The 21617-nt window shown below is 37.1% G+C and overlaps 1 protein-coding gene across 8 annotated transcripts in view; it reads right to left on the minus strand.

The window, feature by feature from the left end:
- Positions 1 to 944: 944 nt before the first annotated feature.
- KCNC2 (potassium voltage-gated channel subfamily C member 2) overlaps positions 945 to 21617 on the minus strand; it is a 101338-nt gene continuing 80665 nt past the window's right edge. The window contains exons 2-5 of one of the 8 annotated variants that reach the window (XM_062567839.1): positions 9901 to 10831; positions 9448 to 9579; positions 7324 to 7491; positions 3085 to 3221 (exon numbers count right to left, since the gene is read on the minus strand). In XM_062567839.1, the coding sequence (XP_062423823.1) occupies positions 3085 to 3221; positions 7324 to 7491; positions 9448 to 9579; positions 9901 to 10831 (1368 nt within the window). Of the gene's footprint in view, positions 1247 to 2286; positions 2378 to 3084; positions 3222 to 7323; positions 7492 to 9447; positions 9580 to 9900; positions 10832 to 21617 lie in introns of those variants that run through there. The other 7 variants (XM_062567858.1, XM_062567882.1, XM_062567874.1 and 4 more) reach the window with 7 other exon arrangements.

A 21617-nucleotide genomic window follows, 5' to 3' on the forward strand; every position in this document is an offset into this window, starting at 1 on the left:
AAAGCCAGCTCATGCTAGTCTTTGAATTAGCTCCTCATGTACCCCAGGAAACTGGTGTGAGGATCAGAAGGATGGCCAGCAGCAGGGAAAGGACCGATACAGCTAAAGAAAGCGCATGAGCCACTTCAGAAGTATGTTCCAAGTTCCTCCCCAGATCTTTCACCTTTTATTCTCCAGTTCAGGTATTACATTTCCACTGGTTTCCACCAGGATTGTGCATGCACCTTGACATGTTCACAGAAGTTCCACAATACAGAGTTTCACAACTGGGATATGTCCCTACAATCGGGACACCAGGGTGACAAACAGATTCTGGAGAATTTCTCATTGAATTGGATGGACAGAACATAATTATCACATCGTACCACTACAATGCTTCATAAACATAGAATAGACTGGATCCATTTACCACAAAAATCACAAAAAGTAACTGATCAAAGAATATCTCTTTTATGTAAAATATACACTTTTAGGATATAATTTTAATACATCTTACATACTTATTGATGTTGGGTTTGCAACACTTTGAATAAAAAAGAAATATTCTTGCTGCCAGAATTTTATTTCTCATAATACTTATAGTCTGAGGTAACAATGAAGAAAGACTGTGCTGTGAACAGAGTCAGTGATGTTTGTCTGCAGTCACGTTTCTCTTATCAAAGTGAAAAGTAAACCTAAGATTTGGCAGGTACGCTAGAATTCATATAAATATAGATCATGGCAAACTGAGGAAGCAAAGACTTATGCAAGCCTACTCTGTCCATATTTGTGACCTTTGCAAAATATACCATTATTATGACAGAAATCAAGACAGATGTAGTTTACATCACTATCATTATAAGTGTGTGTCTTTGTATGATCCACAGCACAACTTACTGCAGGAACCAGGAAGAATATACACAGGGGTGTGGGTCTTTGCATGGAGTCTTAGCAATGATGACTTGATTTCAGCTTTCCTTGATATAGATAAAAACTGATATTCCATGCACATACATTTTATTTACAGCTGACTCATCAACAGTGACTAGTCACCCCTTCCTCTGGCAGCAGTAATCATGAGCAGTCTTTAATCTTCTTTCACAAACTCTACTTCCCATGTAAAGTCTCAGTGACCTCTTCAAGGCGCGAGTTGTTTATCAGGGCCCATTCAGCAGCAGCAGTCTCTTTCCAGTACAGTCCTTGGTATGGCTAAATTCCATTGTCCCTTTTTCAGCAGTCAAAAATCCATGATAAATTCTGTACAACACTGTAGTTAATATAACAGCAGCACCAGATATTATATTAATTCCTTTGCTGAAAGCTGTTTGCAATTATCTATTGACCAAAATTAAACAAATGTACATCTCTAAATATCAGAAATGTATACTTTGATAAATACATTATTATACAAGAATTCTGGCATGCAGGTCATGCTGTTGGGCTAGGCTATATACAGGAGAACATGTTACATGATCAACAATAAGTTATATTTCTTTTCCTAATAAAAATCAAAACATGACAATCAGGGATTATTCAACAATCTCAAGGATACCTTAAGATTTGGGGAGTTATGGTCTTCCCCATGTAGTTCTAAAACTCTATGTTTTATGGTAATTTTTCCTCACCAGCCCAGAATACCGAATCTGCTATTGTGTTTGTCCTATTGCATAAACATAGGTTTAGATCAAAGAAAAAGCTACTAGAGGAGATACAGTTTCAAAATGTAATGAATGTTGGTTGCTAGGAAACAGGATTGATGGTCATGCAATAGGCAACTGATCAGAACTATAAAATCATTACTAAATTCCACTCAAAAATTCTTCATAGTGCCTATGTGAGTTAGTCTAAATGATACTAACTTGCACTTGATATATAAATATATATAAATGTATCTATACATATATGTATAGTCCACATGAAAAAAAGAGAAAAGGAGAAATATGTCCTTAGTTTATCTTAAAAGAGGGGAGCCTTTTAACAGTATCTCAGTGCTTTATGGAGACAGATGGAGAATACAGTAGACAGGCTGCAAAACAGACAGACAAACAACATATAGGACAAAGCACCTCAAAAAACACTGACTGAAGAAATTTTTGAAGCTCATGAGCCAGAGGTATAAGGCTGGTCAAAAATCCCACTTGAGAATCACTACCCTCCTACAATTGTACAAAAACAACCCAATAATCTTGATTTACTTGGTACTCAGCCTCTGAAAATGTTGAAGAACCCTGGAGTAGAGAAATGACTACAGTACCAAGCAGCACTTGCTAGCTTAAAATTGCAAGCCTGGATGGCGTTTACCTTTCTTGCATGTTTTGTGCCTTCCCCAAGCCATTAAGAAAGAGATCTGGCTTCTGCTTGCGTGTAACCAGTAATGACAACCTCTTTGCAGTTATCTGTGTGCAAACAACCGGAGACATTCAGAACTCTGATACAGCAATCTAATACCAAAGTAAGTTAATCAAGAAACAAAGCCATTTATAAACAAGTAGTTTGTTAAAAAAAATAAAGGAAAAAGTTAAACAAAGAAAAACAATCTCACATGCAGACCAGTTTATCAGTGCTTTCATTTCAGCAGGATGGTACAATGCAAGAACACACATCCAGAGCCATCTGTGGTCTCCGTAATCGGCAACACGGCTTGTCAGGTGATGGAGACAGGATGGTCCATGCAAATGAGCAGACCCAAGTCACATTGTGTGCAACCAAGACACGATTCCAGACATCTTCAGAATGGAGTAGAGTCACAAGAAATGAAGGTTCAATGGAGTGATTGATAATTGGTTGGAAGCACATTATTTAAAATATATCTCCCTGAAAATATGCTTATTTATTGAATATACTGGCCAATGGCATCCACTAACTGTCCTTTTATTGCCACAGGAAAGTAGGACAATATAGTAGATAAAAGCACTACCTTAGGTAATTTTTAAAAGCCAAGATAAAAATCTTCAGCTACCCAAGTGGCATTTCTTACTACTGACAGTTATATCATGCAGGAGTTATACCATATTTGTGGAGCCTATAGTTAATGCTACATTTATTTCCAGTATGCGTAAACAGTATTTGAATTAATATTAATGTAGCCGATTGACGCCAGCTGGTTTACAAGATAGAAGGGATAGGAGACCGAGAGCGCCTTAGAGGACAAGGTGAGCTGTAGGGTGATGTTACTGGAGACAGTCGCAGAGCATTGCCTGCCAAGCCAGCTATGTTGTTTAAGCTTCGAGATTTTTCGTAGCCTTGTATGAGAAAATGCACAGACATCAGTTGAATTCAGCCAAAAAATACACAAAGACAAACAATACAATGTAATGTAATCCAAGGAGCTAACTGGGACTCAAAGGGAATCTGCCTGCAAGCAAACTCAATCCTAGTACAAGTTACTACTCAAAGATATTAATAAATTAAATAATTCACAAATTAATGCAGCTATTCTTTCCAGGAAGTGAAACAGAGCATCACACAAGAGCTCTGGCCTGTTCTTCTACATCCCAACTTGCACTCAGAACCACTCTGTTGGCTTCAGCAGGGTTGCACAGAGTGTAAGATGAAGGATGCCAAGAGGGTTGTTGGGAAACCTATCTGCCTAAGCATATCCAAAACTCCATTGAAAGAAAGGCCAACTATAAAAACTGTTAGAATAATACAGTTGCTATCAAACCAAATTCCTAATAAAGGAACATTTTTATTTAAAAATAAATACAACAAAAACCAGATGAAATGGCATAAAGTATTTGTAAGTCATTTCTACAGAGGATTTAAAGACATTATAGTAAGAAAAGCTCCATCTTCAGATTTGTTAACCCTAACACTTTCTGTCTAATATTAAAGTATAATAAGATAGCAGAGTTTGACATATTTAAAATTCCTTCTCCCTGGCAAATATAAATCACCATATTTGTACTCGTTATCCAGATGACTAAAATGAAATACAGTTTTATTCTACATAAGCAAGTAGCACAGAATTAATCACTAAATGAGGCAATCACATAATAACACTTCACAATTTGGAGAGAATATTGCACTTGCAGATATTGCACTTGCAGACATTTCTGTTCACATACACTGTCAGCTCCAGCTGCTATTTTTGGTGACATATAGATTATTTTCACTTTGTAAAGGCTATGGTATAAAACATCACCCCTTCACTATCCTCATATTTAAGTATTTTCGGTAACGCCTGAATAATTTCACCTATGAAGAAAGGGATCCACCCATTGGTCTGCAGAGAGCTATCAGCAAAGAGAATTTAATGAAGACCAAGCTTTTTTGGACTACTCTTCCCTCATCCCATGTCACTTTTCCTTGACGTTGCTGGACAGGACCTCACTCCTAAAAGGACTGAGATACCTGTTTCATTATAAGCATGAGAAGTTCTTTTGATTTTAATAGCACTACTTACTTGCTTATTAATAGCAAGCATGTATCTAAGTATTTGCAACGGTAAGGCATTCAGGTGTAAACTGCTTACAGGAAATACTGAGGTTTTTCCTGCAGCAAGTATAAACTGACAATACATGTAAACCTTACATGGGATGTCACCAAGCATTTTCTTTATCTTATTAAAGCAGTTATTGGTTCAAATCCCATGTCTCAGGTAACAGAGCACAGGTGATCGGCATCTTTAAGAAAAACCAAGTCGTACGTTCCTTTCAAAGTACACATTCTTTTCGACAATCACTGCACCCGTTTGTGTTTGCACAAGTCTCCAGCTACTGAGCACCATGGTGAAAACATGCGCAGTAATAATAATAGAGACAATTAATGGTTCTTACTTACTGAAAACTGCATGCTGTAAACCTGTACTTAAAACAAATGTGTAATCTCATGTCTGTTTTAACATTGTGCAGTATCTTCTCCAGATTGCAAGAGCAGGTTGGACTGTGAGGCTTCACGAACCTCTGACACATTTCAAATCCAAACTCCAGTTTCTGAGTTTCTATCAACATTTATATAGATTAGCAAGAATCATGTTTGAAAGGGGAAGCCCAATCCTAATGCATGTATTTAAATTTTCCTCTAAACTTAACACTGGCAAAAAGATCTAAAAGATCAGGTAGCTTCTTTTGCCACACAGAAGCTAGGAAACTAATATTTTTAATATTCTTCCTGTTACTTTTTTAAGTAATAGTTTTTTTCACTTTTCTATAAGCAAAGAGGAACTGATAGAGGAAGGAAGGCAAGATGGTAAAAGCAGTAAAGAAAATAGGAACTCCTAAAAAATGAAAATCAGATACACAAGATGAATAGAGATAGAGGCATAATCCAAACTTGGTCATTTCCAGGTATTTCAATGGAGTTTGGATCAGTTCTGAAGCAATATCTCCTTAGAGATGGAGATACGATGCTAATGCAAAAAAGCTCAGAATAAACAATCATTGAACACAACTAAGAATCAATCAAGGAACCAACCAAACCAAAAGGATATATCAATAGAAAATAAAAAGGGAAAAAATGAAAAACTAGTAGACTTGATGTGTGAATTAAATTCAGGTAATCAAAACCATCTGGATGTTCCTTGAAGATGTTTTCTGCTTATGAGCTAGCTTCCCTACTCCATCTAAAATAAACTCCAAAGCCATTGGCTAAAACATTTCAGCCTAGGTTAAGGTTATCACTAGGGCCAGTCAAAGACCACATTTCTCATTGAGAAAATGTTAGTTCTGAACTTAAAAGTCTCTTTTTGTAGGACAAACTATGAAAAAAAATGGATTTCCTCTTGAATCTAGATTTTGAAATGAAAATGTTCATGTAGTCCCAGTATAACATATATTTCATTTTTATATGAAATATACATATCTCCAGAAATTAATGACTGACTTCTTTTAGTATTTCTGAACTGTTCTAACTACAGCTATTGCTAAGTGAGCAGTCCTGAAATTTTTATACTAACATCTCTAAAAGGGCCTGATCTTGCAAGATGCCATGGTAATCTGCATTATTCAGGTGTCCTTGACCTCCTCAAAAGACTAGACCTTACCATTAGAGGTTTTGTGAATAACTCAAGGTATCTAGAAGTCAATACATGACATATTCTCATTAGACAAGGGTCCTAAAATCTGCGCGCAAATACGTGCTCACAACCAAGTACCACTTAATCTAAACATTCTATTCTATAGCAATATGTAAAATGTAGGAGAATAGACACTATCATATTCTTTACGAATACTATATACATTGCACTGTGGCTGCACATCTGCCTTCACAGGTTTAACCTACTGAGCTCATGGTTTTGAAATGTGAAAACATATCCTCTTGCATTTTGCTGAATAACCAACATAGTTTCTTTTAGAGCCTGTGTCTGGCTGGGACTGCTACATTTGCTGCAAACAGAGCTAGTAAAAAAATAAATCAAAAATCTCAGCCAAAGTTGTTTGTCCAGTGCCACATGGCTACTGCAGATGGTGAATTCTGAGGGAAATTGCACATCTATGATGAGGAATATGAAAATTATTAGAATGCTATAATTTGCCAAGAAACCAAAGCTAATCTTGTATAAGGAAATGGCAAGATTACCACCGGCATTGCCAGTTCTTGTGCTATGCCCTAAGGTTAGCCTTCCAGACACTGCCAGCTCTGGCCCGTTCAGATAGTCACATAATTAATTGTATGAGCGACACATAATGCCAGAAGGTTTTGCAAATGCCACCCGGAGAACCCAAACCTAATGAACAGTGAGTGATCAGATTTGAACAGGATGGAGAGCTATACAGGACATTTTCAGCACCTTGCAAGATCACACCTCTTTTTTTAAAATGTAGTTGAATTCTGATTGGAGTAGACTGTGCTATTGCTGTCACCTTTAAGCATTAGTGGTGTTTTACAAAGAGGAAACTTTTTTTTGTAACATTTTGTGGCAGAAATCTCAGTAGAATCTCTCGTGATATGGTTTGTTGTGTCCAGAACAAAAATACTGTTTACTTCTGATATTTCAATGTTTTAAATGGAATTTATTCAGCTTTAATTTTTACTAAAAAACTTACTAAGTGTAGAACAAAGTTATTAACTATTTAATCTGCCTTTTGGAATGACAAATGGCATTGAGTGATGAGTGCTTGAATGAGGAATGTCTGAATTACAGGCTTTTCCATAAAAAGTAACAGACAAATGAAGACACAAGTGGAATGAGAGTCCAAGATCAAGCACTTTTTTTGAAGACTGACAGATAAAGTGTATTTTGGAAAGGAAAGCAAGAAAAGAATGACTAGGAAGAAATAAGAAGATACATTGTGAGTACAATTTTTCCTATCAGAGCATTGTGCACACGATTTTACTCTAAGCTTGCTTTTCACAAGCACATTGCTGAGTGACCTTTTATGATCTAATGAAAGAAGTCCATACCTTTCCTGATCCCTCCATCAGTAGCACACGTGTAATCACCTGTTGTCAGTAGGAAACATGTTCCCCCTCTTCTGTTTTTGTCTCTGGTACTAGAGCGTCTGATGGGAGGGAGCCTTTCACCAGGTGAGAGTGGCTGCTCACTTCCTGCACTGTCTTCACCTGATAACACTGGTTAAAGCACCATGCCCATTTACAGACAATAATGAATGAGGAAATGAGACATCACAAAGAGCTTACGTTGAATGCCAGATATTCCCATCACTCAAAAAATAGTCATAAAGTAAATCATTGGAAGAAAATAAGATTGCAATTCATCATTCATCAGTACAAAATGGCAAAAATATATTTTTTTCCAAGTACAAATGATCTTTTGATTTTCTGTTCTTCTTTTTAAATCTCACTTAATGTTCCACTAACTTAACATGAAATAAAAAATAATCAAATCAAGATTAAGTTAGTTGCATTTTGTGGACTGTAACCTTTCTGAGTATAGTCAATCTCAGATATTTCAAAAATGAATTTTTTATTTTGGCTATCCTTTTTATTAAACAAGAAGCCATGCTAGTCATTTTTACCTAGAACATGTTCCTTAACATACTTTAAAAAAATCCTCCCAGAAGGGTTAAATTATGAAATATTTGGCACTAAAACCTCCTTCAAAATACACACCTAGCATTCATTTCCAGGCTTGTTACCATACTGGTATTGCTTGTCATCATAATTACCCAATACTAAACGCTTTCTTTCATCTGTGTAGTTAATTTAGTCCAATGGCAAAACTCTAACTCTACTCATCCCAAAGGACTCTTTTTAAAATTATCTACTATTTCAGACTTGGGCCACACTTCCAGAAAAAAATCATCTCTGCTCAGTAAGGGATGTAACAGGTACTGGCATGTTATTGACTTCAACTTTACCTTTGCATTTAATGCTGAGCAGGTGCTTTTCTGAAATGGTAATGCAAAGAAAGGGCTATATATGCATATAGATTCAGCCTTAAAGTTTGCACAAAATTCCTAATTAGTCTAACAGAATTCTCCAAACAAAATGAAGTTAGCATATACAATGTAAGTGGTGGCACTACCAAAGAGAAAGTTAACACTTAAAAATTGTTCCTTCTGTGTATCCACTTTCTCACTAACCTCAAGGATTATAACACCTTGTAAATAAAGCTATAGACACACTAGAAGTGTCTCTTTGCTCTGATCATACTGAGCCTCCTCCATTCTGGTACACCTTTAGCAGGACCTGATGACTTGAAAAAGCTGTTCTCATTAACACTTTAAAGATGTCATCTGAAAGTGTGTATCAGTCAAAGCACTGTAAAACTAACTATATTCCACCCACCATGCAAGACCTTTCAAGGGTTTCCATCCTCTTAAATATCCTTAAGATGTTCAAAAAGCTGTGTTAACTTTGTGAACACTCACTCGGAGACTGAGCTTCTTTAAACATAAATGCTATTCAGTAGCAGAGCAACAGAACAAAGAAGGATATTTTTCAGAGACTGATTTCCCAGATTCTTCTTTCTAAAAAATAAATTTCAGTTACTGAATGACATCAGTCATGGTTTTTGGGGGGTCTTATGATCACTTAATAACTTCCCACTAGGAGTCTAATGACTGGTCTGTGAGCTTTGTAATCATACTGTGTTTGGCTTAAAAATAAATACATTCAATAAACAAGCAAGCAAAGATCGTTGCTGCTACAAATTTGTTTCAATTATACTGTAAAATAATCCTCTCTCTTTAATTCAAAAGATACAGAATTTGGGGCAGTGGTTTGGAGGAGTAGAGGCTGTCATTTGATATTTTTTTTCACAGAAATTAGCATCAGTCCAGGTCCATGACTTGGGGCTCTAAGAGTGGAGGTAATACAAATCATAAAAATCAACACTGATAGCAATGATGATGTTGCTGGGGATTGCCATTTTCATTTTTGCTTGACAAATTTTACATCAGCTTTACTATTATCATTCAATTAATAGTAAATACCATGCAATGTCTCATCTAACAGAGTTGAAGGAGGTTCCTCCTGCCAGGGAAGCAAAATCAAATGGAAAGAAAGCTAGAAAGAGAATTTCTTCTTATTTCCTTTGAGTGCTGGGCTTTTTATGTAAAGCACCTGTTCCTTGTAAGTGGCTGCTTCTTTTTAGGATCTTATTTAACAGCCCACTGTGTGGCATAGGCAAAGCTGATACAAGAGACAAACACTGAGGCAAAACACCATGGAATTCAACAGGGTGGGACACGGTGGCTGTTCAAATTGTCACAGTCATGCAGAAAAACAAGAAACATCCACACAACACAACGAACAACAGGCAAAAAAAAAGGTTGATATCATCAGCAGGAAAGCATTCGCAACAGAGCAAGCAAAACTGTATAGACCAGCTACATATAGAATTGGGAACATCACTGTAACTATTTTGTCCTCTACAAGAACACGCAAACACTGGAGGGGAGAAGGGTGGGGGCTATATCTGCTCATTGCAGAAAGACTGGCTGCTTTCTGACACCTACCAAGCATACTGGTCTATAAAGTGTTTTGAGAGGACATGCATTTCTAGTGGGGTCCTACCTGATGATCTGTTGTGTTCCATCAGCTGGTTGTCCTTGCCCAGGCAGATGTCCCCCTGCGTGCTGTTGCAGGCCATGTTCAAGTCCGTCTTGCAGAACGTAGGGGAGCTGGCTTGAGGGGCAGGAGGGATGTGCTTCTTCCGCTTCCTCGGCAGTTTCTGCTTTGCCATTGCCAGGGAGTAGTACATTCCAAAATTGTTAACAATAACAGGCACGGGCATGGCTATGGTCAGCACCCCGGCCAAAGCACACAAGGCCCCCACCAGCATGCCCGACCAAGTCCGCGGATACATATCTCCGTACCCGAGGGTCGTCATGGTGACGACAGCCCACCAGAAGCCAATAGGGATATTTTTGAACTGCGTGTGCTCGCTTGCTGACGGGTCATTGGGCTGGGCTCCCACTCGTTCTGCGTAGTAGATCATGGTAGCAAATATCAAAACACCTAGTGCCAGGAATATTATAAGCAGCAGAAACTCGTTGGTGCTGGCTCGCAGAGTGTGGCCCAGCACCCTGAGACCCACAAAGTGCCGGGTGAGCTTGAAGATTCGCAGGATTCTCACAAACCTTACCACCCTGAGGAAGCCAAGCACATCCTTAGCAGCTTTGGAGGAGAGCCCACTCAGGCCCACTTCTAGGTAAAAGGGCAGGATGGCCACAAAGTCAATGATATTCAACAGGTTTTTGATGAATTCGAGTTTGTTTGGGGAAAACACAACACGGACTAAAAATTCAAATGTAAACCACACCACGCAGACTCCTTCCACGTACGTCAGAGCAGGATCTGTCTCAATTTCATACTGTAGAACAGCTTCTGTCCCGTTGACAACCTGCTCAGTTTTGTTTATAATAGTATTGAAAGCCTCATGTGTTTCCAGGCAAAAGGTTGTGATTGAAACTAGGATGAAGAATAAAGAAGCAAAAGCAATAAACTGCAAAAAAAAGAGAGGAAAATAGGACATCAGAACCTTGCTTTAACAGTAACAAAAAATCGACTATCATAACTTTTATGCTGATTCATCCCCAAAGCTCCCCAATTTTTTCGCAGATTTCTACTCATGAAACTCATGAAGCATTCAGCCCAGAGGAGAACAGCAGACAGCTCCCACACTGCATGAGGCCAAGAGTCTAGGAGCAAGGAAAATGTTGGTGATGGACACTACTGCAGACTGCCATCCAGAAAAGCGGCAACAAATTCTTCAATCCACATTAAGTAATCCGAATTCCGTTCAAGACTTAAGACACCTTATGAATAACCTTCAAACATACCCATTGCAGCAAAATTTAAGGCTGTCAGCCGCTCAAACAGAGATGAGTAGGAAACTGGGCTGACCCTAAGAGTCTTTGAATTATGGTTCAGGAATTTACACCTGGTCTGAAGGGTACCTCAGCATGTCCTAGGAACAGATCCAAATTGAAGGTTTCCTTTGGATTTTCAGTAATTCACAGACACAGAATACTCACTGACAGAAAATGTCTTTGGCATCATAGCTAGTTGGTTGCATAGCCTGTCTAGTTGAGTCATCCACAGTTTTGTTGAAAATCTTCACTTGTACTCTTTGGCAGAACTAAAATAAACCTAATGTACTTGTCCTCTCTTCTAGGGCCTTTCTTAGCAAAACACTTTATTACTTTTAGCCAGCACTGAGAAATCAAGTACCATTTCCCAAAAAGCTAATACACCAATGTCCTTCACCCATCGTCATGCTTCTGCAGTTCCTTTGCTCAGAAGGAAAGCTCTGGAAAACACAGGGGCTGAAGCAGTCTCGCAATGTAAGACACAACTTCAGATGTTTTCTAATCACATCAGACTTTAACCACTAAGGTTAAACTCAGGTGCCTTACAGTGCTCTATGCTGGGTCTTGGTCTCTACTTTTTTGTTTGTTATATTCCAGTAAAAAATGGGTCCAGTCATTTCTATCAACAAGATCAGATGAAGATATTTTCCTTTATCTCATTTTCAGAAATGCATGCAATCATTTCATTGAAAACATCTAGGACACACAGGATCTGGAACAAGGCGGCAGCACTTTACTGGTGCTTTAGGAGTGCTCTACCACAGCCCTATTTTTGAAATTACAAATCCAGGACATCCTGAACAAACAGGGAAATCAAAATACAGGTGTTCTAGTAAGGATACTTGAACCTATAAAATACTATTAATCTGGAGACATCACAACACTTACCTAGGACTGTTAAGCACAGCACTTACCGAGGATTGTTAAGGATTTAAGGCTCTTTAAGTCAAGTTGCAACAGTTAAACACAGAAGAAAAACAGCATTTCCAAGACAGGATCTCACAAAAATTAACACTGAGCCAAACAAGAGGGAGAGATAAAAATCCTTACATCCAGCAGAACGCATAGAACAAAAAGATATTTCGAGGGCACATGCTCCTCTGCTAACTTATTTTTTTTGAATGACAACATTTTACCAGCATATCATCATTCCATGGTACATGAAAAGGCAATGTGTCCAAACACTTCTCTGAGCTAGGATTTACAACATGTTCTCAAACGTCCTTGTTATTTTGGAATTCCAGCTTAATAAACATTTTATAGCCACTATCACCCTCAAACACATTTTCTAAAGACTGAACATTTTCAAAGGTATTAAGGCCCAAAGAGGTAGAATGATTCCTAAGCAGATTTTTGAAAATATCATAGTACATATATGCTTCCTTACACATCTAGCAGCCTGAAATTGGACCATTGTGTGATATCAAAGCAGAAATAAAACAAAACAGCAGCAGGTGACTAATTCTCTTAGCCTTTGATTTTTATAATCTTAAATGCTCATTTACTAGTAAAATAAAAACATGTAATAAAAAATTCAGAGCTTAACTTATTCTCATGAAGCAGTCTCTTTATCCTTTTTAAATATTATTTATTTTACTAAACAGACTTAATGTGCTTTGTATTTGTCTTAAAACTACTCAAAAATCACTCAGGGTATCACTTTCTTAATCTTCTAATACCCTACCTGAAACTGAGCACCTTAACAATGTCCAGCAAGTAGAAAAAAATATTATGTTCTCTGCTACCAATCTAATGGAAAGGGCATCTTAGGTTCTGGGTCCCAGAGCTACAGACAGGAGAGACTACGGCAGCAGTAGGATGTTGGCATGTGAGCACACCAAGACCTTGAATCTCACTGAAAAAAATTCTAGTTACAGTGGAGACGATGTGGTAGCCATAAGCAAGAATGTCTCCATTCCACCACTTTAATGCAGACTGCAATTTTATTGTAAAGCCCATTTTGCATACTTTGGTAATCAATCACTGAATCACGATTCAGAATTGTGTGCTAGAATAGATCACTTGGGCCGGCATGGCTCTGTTTTCCTAATACAGAATGTTAGTTAGGTGACAAAATGTTGTCTGTGCAACCTGTAGAGACAATTGCTTTTATTCCGTGCAACAAGTTTAAATTTGCAATGAGGGTCTGATTCGGACTGACAAGCTATATCCACCCATCTAAAAAAAAACATATAACTAACATATATCTAATACCTATATCAGACATTTGTGCCTTGTTTATGGCTTCCTTTTCCCAATCAAAGGAACTAAGTTATTCCACCCAGCCCTTCAATTACAAACACTCTAAATCTGATCCCTTTCAGAAAGGACTGACTCAGGGACTGAACTGAACAACACTTAACACCCAGTCTGAATTTCCTGCTGCAAACTAAGCAAACAATCCATCTAGCTGATTTTTACCAAGTAGGCTTTCTGCCTTTGCCTTAACTGCAAAACTGCTGCACATTCACAGACAATTTCTTCCTGGCACCTGACACCAGTATAAACACACAAGCCCTAGCCCTGCTTGAGACAGCTACCGTCAGCAAACACAAACAGATTTATATAACCTAAATGAATTAATCTCAGCAGATCTTTGTAAATACTCTCCCTAATGCCGACAGAGAATATATCAGACTCTAAGCCAACAGTGGGCTAAGAATGACCCCTGGGATGCTATGACAGCACCTTCCAGCATCTTTTTATACGGTGCAAGAGGGTACGAGGCAAATGAATCTGTGGAGTGTAAGGATCACCGATGCTAAGTCATGCTCTATTCTGCAATTTTGGTGAGGATTTTTAATAGATAGAATACTTTTTTAGAAGCAACACGTCTGCTTATTTCAGGCCACTGTGAATGTTTTTCATCTGAGAAAAACAAAAAATTACATTCAACCTAGCCAAAAAACAAATTTACCAACAACCTGGAAATAATAAAGACTATATGAGCCTTCAACAATACATTGAATCTAGTAGTAGGTAAGTAATTAGCATAGCACCTTTTTGGGGCTGCTTTTCAGCAAAAGTGTCCTCTCTGGTTCAGATTCTTTCCAAAATCACCAAACAGCATGGGACTTATTATGGGCAGAACTGCCTGACAAGCTTTTTATTACTATAATGTATAACACTGACACTGTGAAAAGCCGCAGTTCACTTGACGTTTGACAAAGAAGCTAGGAGTTTTTAAACGGTGAACCTACATTCAAAGACACTTTATTATCCCTACAGGAGAAAAACATTCAGTCATTTTCAAGATCAGCTGAGTATCCTGTTATGATATCCTGATGGCAAGCATATTTCAGAGGTTATAAAAAGAAAGGCAAGAAAAAAGAAAGACGAGAAAACATGGTTTTCTTAATCCAGTGACAGATTTCTTGATAATCCTATGACTTCCATTCATAGTAGTATAAAATGAGATATACACATTTATCCATATACACAACCACATATATGTCACAGACTTTGAGCGAAGGCACTCATTTTTTTTTGCTACTCCATATATCTCTTCTTGTATCTCGTTTCAGGCTGTAAATTCCTGACATCAGGACATTACAGACAGAGTTTGTGCAGGACCTATCACAATGAAATTGCATACACATGAAGGACCTATGATGTTATGGCAATAATCAGAGAGTTCAAAAAAAAAAAAATAAAAATAATACCAGTGTGATAAAGAATAGTTTCTCAATGAATAAAAAAGAGCTTGGGGTTTTATATTATATTAATAAAGTCATTTTGTTAAGTGGCACTACACAAGTTCAGGCAACAGGTTGAATGGAATCTATCAACCTCTTCACAAACAGCGGTAATGATAGAAACTGAGTTAAAACTCACATGCTAGCCTTGCTTTCCACTATTTTCTTGCTTCATACTAATTCCATATTCTCATTTTAAAGGCAATGAGCCTCAAAAAAAAAAAAAAAAAAAAAAAAAAACACACATCTAGTTTTGTCACACGAGTAACCACCACATTTCAGACACAGCTGGTATAGATTCAAAATCTCAGCTTCTCTTGTGGATGAGATCACTAGCTGAGTTCTGCTCCTGAGTCCTACTAATGTTCACTGTAACTGGTGTACCATCCATAACCGTTATTTTTCATGAGGCACATAAATCTAAAAGGAGACTGACAGATCATCATTTGAGAAAGGCTATCGAAAGAGATAATTTTTTGTTTGAATTACTAGTAACTCTTCATTATGGGAAGTTCTGAAAAATTAGGTTTTGATCAGCTGTAAGACAAATACAATCTTCCTGTACAGCAAAAACATTTCCTTGACCTCCTCTTTTGCACTGAAGAATTTGACTCAAGCACATGGCTTAAATCAGAATTGAAGAAAAAGCCTCAAATAACATCTTAATAATTATGATTATTTTCTCAATTCATAACAGTTTTCCAGAAATAGCTGTTTCTTGTTTGTTTCAATGGGCATGATAAAATTGTCTTTCTTCTTTTAGTTTTTTTTTATTCCATGGGGGCAAAATGTTCTTAAGTGAGAGAATGGTTGCAAAGATAGCCCAGTGGCAACAAAGGCAGTCATTTCCAGAAATTATTTGAATTAAGAACATTTTTAATGCATTTGGACTGGAGAGAGCACAGTTAAAAGGAGTATTAAAATGTTTAATATGTAATACAAAGCACGCAGAAAGTTCTTCATTAAGTTAAAGCTCTCAGTAGGCTGACAATTTCCTCTGCTCATATTTTGAAGGCAAAACCCACTTTTGTTCCTGTGTGTAAACATCACAACATCACATTTCAAGCAAAGCTGGTACAAATTCCAGCTCCCAGTTTCTCCTGTTGATGAGCTCACCAGCCAAGTTCTGCTGTTGAGTCCTACTAATGTTCATGAAAACTGGTTTAATCACCCACAACCTTGGTTTTTAGTGAAGTGCACAAACCTAAAACAAGTGGCAGATGCTTGCAGATAACTGTTAGGAGATGAATAATTTTATGATACCTATTTTGACGTGTGTTCCACGTGGAAGAGCCGCTCAGAGTTTAAAGCAATTCCAAATGACAGCCAGTTTTAGGAAAACAAGTTGAGCAATTTGGGAGTTATCAGAACTTCCATGCATTTAATGACCTGCTTTATCTGTACACAGCTCCTGAAGTGCCTCGAAGAAATTAGAGTCAGTTTAAAAACCTCGGCTGCAAACGACCTGACAATAGTCTCTTAGGCCATCTTTCACTTTCACAAGAGAAGAAGGTAGCCGGTCAGAGGGTGCTGCGACTCACGTCTGGCCCACCTGTCCGAGCTTCCTTTCCAATGCAAACCTAGTCATAGTCATGGTGCACACCTTGATTTTGTCCTGTAATGGAGTCAGGGCATGGCCTCAATTATTTTAAGGTTTACCAGCTTAGACATAGCCCCAATAAATCAGCAACACATCAAGAAATTGATCCTCATACTCAGATGTGTGATTCATATTCATAAAATCATATTAATATTCACTATTCAATACATGTTCTTCCCTTCCTCTCTCTTAAAACATGCTGCTTCGACATACTATTTCTATTCCAAGATGGACAATTCACAGTCAGCTAAGTGGTTAATGCACTGTCAGTTGTTGTTAATCCTCACATTTTGTTTTATAGTTAACTTTTGAATAAAATCTATCATAGCATTTTAGTATTCTCTCAGAAAGATTCTGTATCCTGTCTGAATACAATTTATTCTAGGTTGAATCTCAGTATCTCCTCCTTTAGCTCCCCTCACTGTATAAGGTATATTTTCTATTATGAGTAATCAGTAGCAGCTTTTAAGGTTCAGTTAGCTCATTTGAATTTCATTGTAGGACTTACAAGGCTTGCCCTTGATACACTCAGCTACAGAAAAAGAAAACTACTTAATATTTAATAAGGCCTTGGAAATACAACAATTTGTATTCTCTAATGCAGGTATAGTGCTGACTTTAAGAAAACGTCTCTAAATAAATGTCTTCACAGACACATTATGAGGCTTACCATATAACACTATATACTATATAATACAAAATACTAGAGTAATTCTGAAAAATCAAAGAAAATACTTTGGAGATTTAAAAGTAAGTTCCAATGATGTCTGTTTACATTTGTTAGTTTAACCTTCATCTTTTCATAGTTCTGAATATGACACAAATTATTTGAAAATGGATTCCATTTGTTCAGCTCACTTACCCCGAGGCTATACAAGTAGAGATAATCTACGCACTAAACGCATCCAATCTCACTAACTATGACAATTTGATCAGATGCATTAATTAATTGTATTTTATAACATGATTTTTCTTCATATGTACTCTAAAACTGATATACCCACATTACGTCTTGATTAAAAATAACCTTAAATAAGATAGAGGTTATATCAAAATAAATTTCAATCATTCCCATCATAAACATTATAATCTAATATCTATTTTTTCCTCTCTCAAGATTCAGGGCAGAAAAGTCTCTGTTCATGTAGATTTTCTTCATATTTGTCATGTAACAGTTTCCATCAGCCTTTTTTACTCTTCCAGGAACTCAAACCTCCAATTTTTTGAATTTCTCTAATTCTCTAGGAGAGAGACTCAATCAAACAGGGAACAAAGCCAATGTCATGTACTATTTCTGATCCATCACAGCTAACTGGCAATGCTAATTTCTTTAAATCAAATCTTGTAGCTGCTTAGCCACATTCCCGTAAACTCCAGTACTTTGGGAATTCAAGAAACTATAACTATGGATATTATGCAAGCAGAAAAAGAAACTGTATTTGTAAAGTACAACAATGTGCTTCACTAATAAGCAGCAGCTAACTGTGGAACAAAATCATAGAATTAGGTATTACAGTCTTACTTCCTTGTATTCCTTAATGTTCTGCTCAGGTGAAATTTAAATATTAAAGTTCATTCTGCACAAAAACTCACCAAAAAGAGAAGCTATTCCAAAATCTCACCAAAAATATCAGTCTCTTCAAGACTTAAAGTTTAAATTTCTCAAAGTTGCTATTCTTCCCTAAGTACAAGCTCATCTTGGTAGATTACTATCCCACTCAAGAAAAAGGAAAAGTCATAGATGTTTTTATGTTGTGTTATGTTTGGTGCATTACATCTGGGTATATTGAGTAGGAAACAGAAGACCACCAGTAGCTACTTATCAGACTATTGGAATTTGAAATATAAACTCAAACCAAATAGGCCAGCACTACCGTTTTGCATTATCACTCATAAATCATAATCTCCTATATTATCACTCTCCAAATATTAAAGAATAGATACAGGTATAGAATTTTAATGAAATCTTCAAGGAAAAAACAAAAACCCATTAGAAGAATTAGAAAACACAGTTGGTAGAGCTCTTGCCAACGTTTTAAGTTTTTATCTGAACAGCCTCCTGTTTTTAAATCTCCAGTGCAGTTCTTTCTCATTTGTACTCTCTCCTGTTAGCATTATTTGGCATTTGATCTAATGGTTAACATTCTGTTGTTACAATTCTATGCAGCGTCATATTCAAATGAAAAAATCTATATATTAATACACTGTTATTGATATAATGTTTAAGAACAGCATATAGGACAGAGAAAAATATGCTTGCAAAGATTTATAGTGTGAGAGTATTTATAGTTCAGACTGGCTACCATCTGTATATAGTAGTGGGAACACAAATGTTCTCTTGCTTGCTCATTCTCTTCCCATTTGTTACAGTCTCACAAAGCAGTTTTCTTTCATTACCAGCTGGAGCACAGATAAAAAGGTTATGAATGCCCCTGCTCATATTCAGGAATCCAGTTCCACAATTAAGTCGCTCTAATTCAGCGATCAGGTAAATCAGCAGCCTGATAATAGTCTACACCAGATAAATACCTGACTCAACAAATCTACATTTTAAAGCATATCATAAAGAAAAAGTTATAAATTTTGCTGTATTTTAATTGCATTTAAATGACATATATCTTCCCAAAGGACCAAAAAACAATTTACAAACTTATCGTGATACATACATATATTCTGCTGCTCAACACAGATAATTTTGCTACTGCTATGCAGCTGGAAAGAAGATGTGATAGTGCATGTCAGTGGTGGGTCAAAGTTTCTGTGATGGAAGTCCCAGGGACAACACGCCTCTGCTGTCTGTGACATTCCTCCACATCCCCTGAACTTCATCCCTAATTGGCTTATTTCCACGAGAGTTATTAATTTCCCAAATGACCATTTCACCTTGGACAAACGAAAATTATTTGACTTAGTTGTTGCTTTCAGAGGCTAAGTCAAATATGTAACACCCAACACACAGCACACTACCCACTGCTTATGTTTTTTATTCTTGAAGATGCAACAGATCTTCTGGTTAAAAAGTAATTGCACTGCTCCAGAAGCTTGCTTTTCTCATCCACTTGAATCTATCAAGCTGATTTTACTTACGGTCTTTCTGAGCCGTGACTATCCCAGTAATATACTAGGTTTTACAGCCAGTTGCTTTTAGCTAGACTTGGCATTTCCATTCCAGCAATCATTTTTTTAAAAATGCATCAGCAAGGCTCATTTTGACCTTGCTTTATTGAAAATGTCTGCATGGTTACATGGACTGATAAGCAAATCACTACCACTCATTCATTAAACATTGTTATACATCTACGCACTAAAACAGGCAAAAAATTTCCAACAGCTGCAAAAATGCAATGCATGCTCTTCCTGGAGTTAAGGGAAAGGTAAGAAATAGAAGAATTCTCTAAGTCAGTGTTCTAGGTTCTGCTATCAGATATTCAGAGGTTTCTTATTACTAATGGAGCATCTCACAAAAACAAGCTAAAACTCATTGAATGGCTGAAAAAGGTAGATTCCAAAGGACCCATTTCAGACAATGCCAAATTTACATTCTTTGCCAAGTTAGCCTCTCTGCATGCTTTATTCTCCTGCCCTAGACTACCTGCTCTTCACACCATTACAGCAGAGATTAGGCTTTGGGACTGGCAACTAGAAACAGTACATACACACACTGTCTTTCCCCACTTGACTTGTTATGAAAGCTTGTATTTGGCTCAGTGGGTCAAAACTGGGAAAAGTATTTAGTATAATATTATTTATCATTCATACACTTTCACACCTAAGCAGACAAATAAAGAAAGAGAGAAGTCTTAAGTAGAAGACAAATTCATGAAAAATCTATTATGCTGTAGCTTGTCTAGCACATCAATCTGACGTCCATTAAAGTTACAGAAACACTCTGTGTTCTATTATCTCTTTCTCATTTAAGCACTCACGTTCATTTATGTTGTAATTTTTCTCTCACTTAGAGCAAGTCTGACAATGCAATTCAAAATTACACTTTGACAAATTTAGAAAATGTTACAAGTATGAGGTTAGTCATCCCTTAGGATTTTTAATAGACACCATCTTAGCTTTCAACAGAGAAACCTTATAACCAAATCATATAACCTTTTTGCCAACCATAATCTAATCAAAACATATTGGAATTATTTACAAGTTTTCTGAGCTTTCATCTTTCCTGTACAACATAATAAGACTTGTACTGCAAGCACTGGAATGGAAATTGCCAAACTACATCTTAAAAATTAAAGAGATGGAGCCATCTCCAAGATGTTCAAAAGCATTTGCAGCCTTCAAACACCTGATTACTAGGTCTCATTTGACTAGAAGCTTTTTCTTCTTTATGCTGCCTTGTTGGTTTAATTCTTCACAGCTACAGCACTGAAATACAATACAGATGATATTAACTGGTACCCCTACTGGCAGTTAGAAGAGAATAAAATATAGAATGGAAATGGAGATTAAAATTCATCTCTTTATACTGCTAAAGACAAGTCTGGAATAAAAAACCAGATTCTTAATAGTTACATGCTAAAATATTGAGAGATGAAATAGTCTTCCTTTAGTGCAGATTACTGCAATCTATATTTAATTACACACATAGAGAAAGGCTTCATTAAAAAGAACATTATAAAAATTGCAAAGTGAAGCACTTAAAAGTCAGGAAGCGCCTAAAATGAAATTACATGGAGCAACCTCTACTCTGCCTCAGTGGGAGTGCACGGGTTGGGAGATAGTCCTTATTACACAACTGAAAATTAATTACGCAAACCCTGATTATGTCATTGCCTAAATCTTTATTACTTGGCATGGCAGTCTTAATGACAACCTTTCAATGCAGCAGGTTGTGTGTAGTGATCTAGGTTTCATAAAAGGAAATGAGGAACCCAGAAACTTTATCATCTGGCTTCTTCCAGGAGCTGTTATAGATGCAGAACCTTGCAGGCAAGCACACGCGAGCCCTCTGCCCCCGTGCACTAACACAGCAGCCAGTTTGGGAAGCAATGTGAACTATCTCATGGTACAGCACAGTGCTGAGACTTGGGAGTCTCAGGTTTCCCAGCTTTGATATGAAAAACCTCTAGCAAGCACCGATTTTTCTCCCCACATTTGTTAAGTTTGAGCTATTCT

The sequence above is a fragment of the Rhea pennata genome, chromosome 1 (genome assembly GCF_028389875.1).
Source record: "Rhea pennata isolate bPtePen1 chromosome 1, bPtePen1.pri, whole genome shotgun sequence".
NCBI classification, from domain to species: Eukaryota; Metazoa; Chordata; class Aves; order Rheiformes; family Rheidae; genus Rhea; species Rhea pennata.